General features: G+C 37.9%; 1 protein-coding gene across 4 annotated transcripts; it reads right to left on the reverse strand.

Annotated features, from left to right (window-relative positions):
• Positions 1–8: 8 nt before the first annotated feature.
• On the reverse strand, positions 9–8,265 carry LOC127067916 (protein PTHB1). Of its 4 annotated transcripts, none has more exons than XM_051003346.1 (12): positions 7,815–8,264; positions 7,608–7,696; positions 6,058–6,322; positions 5,268–5,530; positions 4,802–4,932; positions 3,895–4,072; positions 3,509–3,757; positions 3,178–3,417; positions 2,729–3,015; positions 2,287–2,457; positions 1,196–1,333; positions 9–511 (listed from the first exon to the last, which is right to left on the reverse strand). In XM_051003346.1, the coding sequence occupies exons 1-12, from the start codon at positions 8,087–8,089 to the stop codon at positions 281–283; spliced, it is 2,517 nt and encodes an 838-aa protein (XP_050859303.1). In that variant the 5' UTR covers positions 8,090–8,264; the 3' UTR covers positions 9–280. The 4 variants fall into 4 exon arrangements, 3 of the variants coding, with proteins under 3 accessions (XP_050859303.1, XP_050859305.1, XP_050859304.1); XR_007782785.1 differs by lacking the exon at positions 9–511 and adding an exon at positions 1,698–2,003 and having other exon boundaries at positions 1,203–1,368; positions 7,815–8,265; XM_051003348.1 differs by lacking the exon at positions 9–511 and having other exon boundaries at positions 1,203–1,368; positions 7,815–8,265.
• Positions 8,266–8,391: the final 126 nt, after the last annotated feature.

An 8,391-nucleotide genomic window follows, 5' to 3' on the forward strand; every position in this document is an offset into this window, starting at 1 on the left:
TCTCTCTCTCTCTCTCTCTCTCTCTCTCTCTCTCTCTGTCTGTCTGTCTCATGCGTTTCTCTTTCCTCCCTTTTCTCGTTTATAATTCTTTTTTTTATTTAATCTTATCTCGATATCATCTTTCCTTCGTTTACCTATTTTCTTCTTCTTTTTTTCTGTTTCTTTTATTTTTATTTATTTTTTTTTGTTATTTTCTTCTGATATTTTTCTCTTTTTTTTTTTCTTTTTATTTTCTTTTCCTACCACAAAAATAGTGTCAAATCGAATTTTGGCGACGTCGTTATGAGAAATTGAAGTTACCACTTTCAGTCTCGTTCTCATCGATACCAGACTCTTTACAATCGTCCAGTCGTTCCACGGCATGTGTCAAACGTTTCTTTAATTTGGCTACATCTTTCATCGACGTGAATTTATTCCATGAAAACGATTTGTTCTCCGCGTTGTTGGCTTGTTTCTTCGAGACAGATCTTAAGAAAGCAGCTAAACCAGCATCCGCAACTTCTTCCCAATTCTAAGATAACAATATAAATAAAAATTCGATGGGTCATTTTGAAAGGATAAATTTACTGCAAAATTACTACGACGTAATTGATAATCTGTACAAACTCATGATCGAGTAACGAACAACTTCAAATATTTATATTGGTTAGAAGTGTTTACACTAACAGAGCGGCACCTTTTCCCGTGACTTATCGGTCGACATTGTATGCGATAACACGTACGTAGCCGGAGAATGTCCAAGAGCTTACAAGTGAGATTAAGAACGTGTACGAGATCAGGTACTACCTACATACGTAGTACATATGTATACACAATATAACGCCATTATCAACCAATCGCTAATTGTGCGAGAGCTTTTTAACAGTAAAATCGTTTTTATGTACATTCTTTGCTTTCAATAAACATCTGGTTCGCTCCGGTGTATAAACACATACGTACATATGTATGCGTATCTATAATAAATACAAAAAGAGCATGCCTACATAACTCGCTATAAAATAAACAAACTATCCTAAAGTCATAAATAGAAATACAAGTATGATATTTATGATGATAAAAAAGTGATTAAATTTCCGACAGTATAAACATACTTTTTGGAGAGAAGCACTGTATATATGTATATATATATATATATACGTGTATATGTATATATGTATGTGTATATATATATATATATTTATCCGCATACACTTACGACTTCGTCACGCAGCTGTGCCTCGAATCCGATCGCCGACTCCAGAATCGTATACTTATCGTTATTTACGTTAAGCCGCAAGAGCAGGAGCAGCAACCTCAGCGCGCAGTGCAAACCATGCCTGGCATGCTCTCGTTTCTGCAACATCCGGATAGCACACGCTGTCATAATCACTGCAATCATACGATACTTTTTTTGGTGTTATTGTTGTTGTTGTTGCAGCGATGTACTTAGATTTATAGAGTTTATTAGAATCCTAATGATATAAAAATTCGATTGGTTTTCTATTAATAATATGTTAGTCAGCATAGAATAAGAAAAGACGAAGGTAGGAGGAAAGGATCATGTGTCATCTTAAATATGACTAATAATAATCTAACGTATCTATGATACGTGCGTCATACCGCATATGTATATTATTTCATTTAGTTTCTAAGAAGCAATAGCAATGCCTGCTGAAAACGTCTCTCGACAGAGAAAGTTAAGAGAGTAGAAATTATACTTGGATCCTCTCCGATAGATATTGAATCTCTTCTTGGATCTTTACAACGTAGCTCCTACGTGCAGCACGAAGTAGATTGTTCGATTGCTCTTACTGTAGGATACCAAAGCACTTGGGTAAATAAGTACCACTGGGGTTCACTATAGTAGGCAATTACCGCTCGATTCGTGCACCCGCGATATCGGCTTCAGGTAAGATCGAAAGATATGCAGATAACGAAAGTCTTAACGACCTCCCTCTAAAGTGCTGGATATTGTTAAATGAATCGCTGCTTTTGCTATTGGAATGTCTGGGATTCGAGATGGTCTGAGAAAAAGAAAGAGAAAGAGAGATAAAGATAGAGAGACAGAGTGAAAGAGAGATAAAGATAGAGAAACAGAAAGACAGAGAGACATTTTCTGAGAAAACGAAGGTCGTTTGGTATATATCCCATTGTATGGGATGAACATTGTGAAACGGGTTTAAGTCAAGTACGGTCAGCATGAAATTTAAAAAAAAAAGAAAAAATTCCCTATTTGGAGAGTTAACGTTTGTTGTGCAGAAAATTATGAAGGACCATATTAAAGAAGTGAGGGAAGACAATATTTACCGTTTGAGCCGCCGCAAGATCGTCAAGAAGTCCGGAGATCGCATCATACGTCGAGCTTAAGAGGAAGGATAATCCTGTAGCGGTTAAAGATCGGCTATTCCTCTCCCTCGCAGCTCTTAACATCCTTTTCTCGATATTTCTCAACTGGGTCATCAGCAAAGCTAGTTCGGTCTACATTCATAAAAAAAAAAAAAGAAGAGAGGAAAAGAAGATAAAAATCAACAAGAGAACGAATCTTACGTTAGCAAAAAATGTTTACGTTTAAACGATTATGATAATCATCTCTAAATCTCACATATATTTTATTTCAATGCAATTAGACTTTCGTAATCATCGCTACTTTTGTCAGATTGAATTACTAAAGAAAAAATTTATCGCGTAAAGCCGAGAGATGAGATCATTTAACGATTTGATAAGACATTAGCTTATCAAAGCGACATACGTTTATTCGATCAACTTCCTGCCGACATAGAAAGTGAAGTTCCATCTGCACGTGCACCAGTTGCACGTGATGCTGGCTTATGGATGCTGCGAGCCTTCCTGTCGACTTGTCCTTGAGCCTGTTAACCAGCTGCTGCACTACCAAGGACATCGATAGACCGTCGTTCGACTGCACTCGATATCGGTTGCTTGTACTACCGGAAACGATCGTCACTACTTGTCCAGTTTGGATGTGCTGTAGACCCAACGTATTCCAATTTTGTCTTCGAAGATGATCTCCGCTAAATTCTGAAGAAGACGTAACAATTCATTGAAACATTTTTTTATATGAAAGGAAAAAAAAGGAAGAAGAAAGAAAAGAAAAGAAAAATGTCGTCTCTTTGTCCTTTCGTTACGAAACACGCAGAAACTTTGCTTGACCACGTTAAACGATTAACTTGAGTAAATTACCCGGAAAGAGCTGATTGAATCCCACGAGCGACTCGTTGCACTTTATGATAACGGTAAAGGTCGATGTGTTTTCGGGCGGACAAGCTCTCAACATCAACTTTAAGGGCAACTCCGTCGTCTTTTGCATTATGCGAAGATTCCCACGATCGTTCTCGTACGTAGCAGTGATTTTAACTTCGGATGACATAACAGGTAAATTTCCACTTGGATAAATCAACGTTTGAACGACCTGTTTGTCGCCTAAAAATAATTAAAAAAATAATAATAATAACGTATGAAAAGAAAAAAGAAAAATTGCCTGTTAAAATTACAACACCGTTTCAAGACTCACAGAGATTTTGAATGACACGATAAGTGATCGTAGAGACGAATGGTTTCGACACGTCGATGCAAACTTGCACACCGTAAAGTGTTGTGTAAGATGATAATTCTATGGTTGCCCTACACATAGACAATTGTCGTATCTCTTGATCCTCCTTCGACTCTTTATCAACGAAAGGACAAGGTTCCAGATCGGGAGAAATGTTGACATTAACGAGCAGTTCCATGTCAGTTACAGGTGTGACTGCTAGTTGATCGCCTGTGCTCAGACGAGATACCCAATTGCGATTAAATTTACCCACAAAAAGTATATATATATATATATAGACACATACGCTTTTCGATATTCCCAATAAATTGCTTTTATTTTATAAATATATATAATATAATTCTTACCCGAAAGTTTCATCTCCTTCAATTTCCTACGTACTTCTAACAATTCCTCTTCCGCAGCAACATAATCAAATCCACGTCGATGAACAGCCGGTGCTATGAAAAGAGAAGGTTCCGAGCCTAAATAACAAGCCTCCAATTGTCCTTCCTCCGAAAGTATAACGATTAAACCATCCAGGTACTGAAAAAATAAAATACATTATAAATTACCTGCAATCTCTACGTAAGCTCAATCAAGGTCAAGATCTGACTTCTGTATAAAAACTCCTGTTCGAAGTTTTATCGAGATATTACAGAATTAACTCGCTTCCGGTTTTCTTTTTTTCCTCGCAAACACCCCCTCCCCTATCCCCCCCCCCCCCACTTGTTTCTCTTTTTTTTTTGTTATACATTTGATTCGATTAATCTTGAGAATATATGTAGCTTGTGTACGAGGGTGATAATAAGTCTGATTATCGAATCAGTTCTCGGTATTAAAGCAATTAGCCAGCAGTTCGCACTCTCTGTCCTCCGGAAAGACAACAATGGCAACCTTGCTGGACGCTGCTGTGCATAGCGATAAGATAAAAGAACAGGCAGGACGATAATTACCGGCTTCTCGTCCTTCCCAGTACACCTCCTCTTGCCTCTTCCTATCTTTCGTTGTTTTTCCTTCTTTTTTTTTTCTTTTTTGTTTCTTTTTCTTTTTCCTTTTTTCACCGTTCCTCCATTTTTCGTCCCCTCGTTCCCCGACACCCCTCTTTACTTTCAATGTTTTTTTCTTCTATCGTTCTTCCGATCGGATCTCTTTCGTCGTCAGAAAAGATTAATGATCCTTCGGAGCTAATGTAAAAATGATGCTCTTACACGCTCACGTTCAGGTATCGCGTTACGTAGATACGACATAACATATAAAACGCAATGATTTTACCTGAAAATGTGCTCTAGTTACGGCGACCGGAACGAACGGTAGCTGTGCCGACCACTTGAGAGTCGTACCCTCGTAAATCATCAAGGTGCTTGTATCGGCAATTACGAACACCATCAGTTTCCCATCCGGTTCTGCGCATAAAACGAAAATTTTTTTTAAGTATCATTGGCATTTACTCTTACCTCGACCAACCACCGCGTATCATTTTATTTTATTTTATTTTACTTATTTATTTATTTATTTATTGTATTTATTTTTTTATTTGATTTTATTTTATTTCATTTCGTTTTGCTTTAGTTTAGCTTAGTTTGTTTTCTAAACTGCGTCGCACACGCGAAGTCATTGATCACTTTCGTTTGAAAATATTATTAGAGAATTCTCGTGAATTTACATTTGATTCGACCTATTTGACACGTGATCTCTTTCTCTCTTTCTTTCTTTGTTTCTTATGAAAATTACGATTTACCTATGACGTAAGCGTGAAAACAAAGTGCTTTGTAGTCGAGCCTTTTTGTGTACTTTAACGAAGCACCGGTGTCCTTGAAGCAGTAGAGATTTTTCTCCCCGAGAACGACGATCCCGATCTCGAAACTGCTCAAGGTAACAGCACCGATATCGACTACAGCCTCTCCTATGTTGTAACTCCATTCTGGTTCCAAGCTCTTCGCCGCTTCGTTCTTCGTTTCTCCCTGCTTTTGATTTCTTCCAAACTCTGCTATATTTTGATACCTAAAGAATATCGTTACAATTAATTTCCACGATAAAACGAACGAAGCAAATAACATTTGTTATTCGATTAACATCGTGTTATTCGTGAACACGAAATAACAATAAGAAAAAAGTACCAAAGTTAACCGATTCTTTTTCCTCCTTTTTTTTTTCTTTTCGTAAATCCTTTTTTTTTCTTTTTGGAAATTATTTGCGGACAAAAGAGAGGTCAAGTAAAAGGTAAATAATTGTTAACAATTTTGCTGAATAGGATGGAGAAAGGCAAATTCCAAGTATATGTACTCGAGTGTGACGTGTACTTGAATTCAAAGAGTACACGAGAGAGAAAGATAGACAGACAGACAGAGAGAGAGAGAGAGAGAGAGAGAGAGAGAGAGAGAGAGAGAGAGAGAGAGAGAGAGAGAGAGAGAAATAGAGAGAAAGAGAAAAAGACAGAGAGAGAGAGAGAGAGACAATGGCTTCCCATCATCGTCAGGTGAGTTACCTGGAAGCGTAAGTAAGAGATACCTATGTATATAAGTACATGCCTGTAGCATTCGAGGATCCACGAGCAATTCGAAGTGACGAAGACGTCGTTCCGCGAAATGTAAACGATCGGTTCGGGCAACAGACGATTCCTTAGAAGTTGACTGAAGGCATAAGCTTCTTGCTCGTAAAAAAATAACGTTCCGTCCAAGCATTGGACGCATAGGAAGTCTCTGCCACGTACACCACCGAATGGACCAACTACGAGGGATGCAGGAAAGCGTGGTAACCTGTGTTCGTAAGCAATTTCCAGATTACACTGATCTCCTAGAAAATAAATAGAAATATATGAAATGGACGAATGGTGTGACATTGAACACAGAGGATAATAGAGGTCGAAAGAAAGAGAAACAGAAACGGTGATGATGATGATATGTACGATATAATAATAACATATAATATAATAATAACAAAAGGAACAACACGGATAATCTTTGTTTTGTTAAGAAACGTTAAGAAAGATAAGAAAAACAATCATCGTAATATATTATTATTCGCGTCGTCCTCAATGGCTCCTTGATACTCGTTAAAAGATTTTATTCGTCGACACATTCGCTAAACAACCGGCAGAAGAAGCAGAGGAAGAAGAAGAAGAAGAAGAAGAAGAGGAGGAGGAGGAGGAGGAGGAGTCAAGAAAACGAACAAACGTGATTCCTGTCTGTTATATAGGTCAAGCGGATTCATTGCGGCCGCATTTGCGTGTATATTTGTACTTCGAGTGCACGTTTTACGAGATCGTTATACCTTAACGCGCGAGAACAGGGACGGTAAAGAGAGAAGGAATGACAATATCGTACGATCAATGAAATAAGATCGTTATGCGTATATATATGTATGTATGTAAGTATGCATATGTATATGTACATGTAGATACCTCTATATACCTACGTTTATCTACATAAATACGTAACAGTAATAATTTATATCTAACGCGCCATCGATGCCTTCGCCATATTGAAAAGGCGCGATATACGAACTGCGCGGAAGAAAATGACGACACGAAGTCTATGCTTTTATTACGCCGAATTATCCTAGAATAACGACTAACCATTGAATTTAACGATATTACATGGCTCCAGGCATACTCGTGAAAGCAGCCTTAAGGCGTTTCAAATAAAACCTATAACGGAATCTAAGTACACACAACACACAACATACATATAGAAAGGGAGAGAGAGAGAGAGAGAGAGAGAGAGAGAGAGAGAGAGAGAGAGAGAGAGAGAGAGACAGAGACACATACCTACATACGTTCGCATATATACATAAATACGTACATACACGTTCCAAGATGCGATCGCTACCTGTGCACGCTTTCAGCATATAATGCAGTTACGAAATACACGAGCACAACAGCCTCGGGCAAATCTTTGAGAGGTAAGATTTTTATTAATTATCCATAAGAAATAACTTTCGATTCAATAACGACACCGTCTAAAGATTTCCCTATCGATCTTGAAGAGGCCATTAAACGAATGGATGTCAAGAAACGAACGTGTAAAAACATTGAAAATCAATTGAATATTTTTGCGTAATCATTGATTTCTATACTAACCCTGTTCGGTGGATCCCTTCGTCAATGTAACCGTGTAAACGATGAGCTTGTTCGATGTTAATACTGCCAGATGAGGATCTTGAGAGCCACTGTAACGATATTTTTTGAATTATAAAACACGTCTAACGAACAACACCAAACGGTTGAAGAAAATTGATGTAGGGGAGGTAAGTCACGTGATCGTAAAACGGTTACGGTAACACTCACGATACCAATTTTCCCGCCTTTAAGTCGACGATACAATCGCCGAGTTTTGTTTCGGTCATAAGATCGATAGATTTGTAACCTGTCGAAGATTTCGTTTCGTCCTGCCATTGCGATGATAAATAATATATCCTTAAATATCCTTGATGACTGCCAATTACGATGCAATCCTTTCTGTCGTCCCCAAATAAAGGAGCCACGAGGAGACTCGATCGATCGAACGTCTCGTTTGATCCGCATTTCGTTCTCCACCACTCTTTCGTTTTAAACAATGACATTTTCTTGAATTTTCTATCGTCCGATAACGAAAGTCACACCGTACGATACAACTTTAATATCCTCGAAACGAAATCTTACTTTTACTCTAGACGACTACTAACTACGTTGCTATGACGGTGTACTTTCAAAACACAAAGTCGATCGTAATTGGTTATCCTATTGTAATCTGATTCGCTCACCCTATGAGTATTCACCTATAGATTATTTTCGATTGACAGCATGAAAATTATAGGGTGGCTATACATGCGTAGTAAGAACGTATATATACACGCGATTGTTACTTACCATTCATTTGATTACG

The sequence above is a fragment of the Vespula vulgaris genome, chromosome 12 (assembly GCF_905475345.1).
Source record: "Vespula vulgaris chromosome 12, iyVesVulg1.1, whole genome shotgun sequence".
Classification (NCBI taxonomy): domain Eukaryota; kingdom Metazoa; phylum Arthropoda; class Insecta; order Hymenoptera; family Vespidae; genus Vespula; species Vespula vulgaris.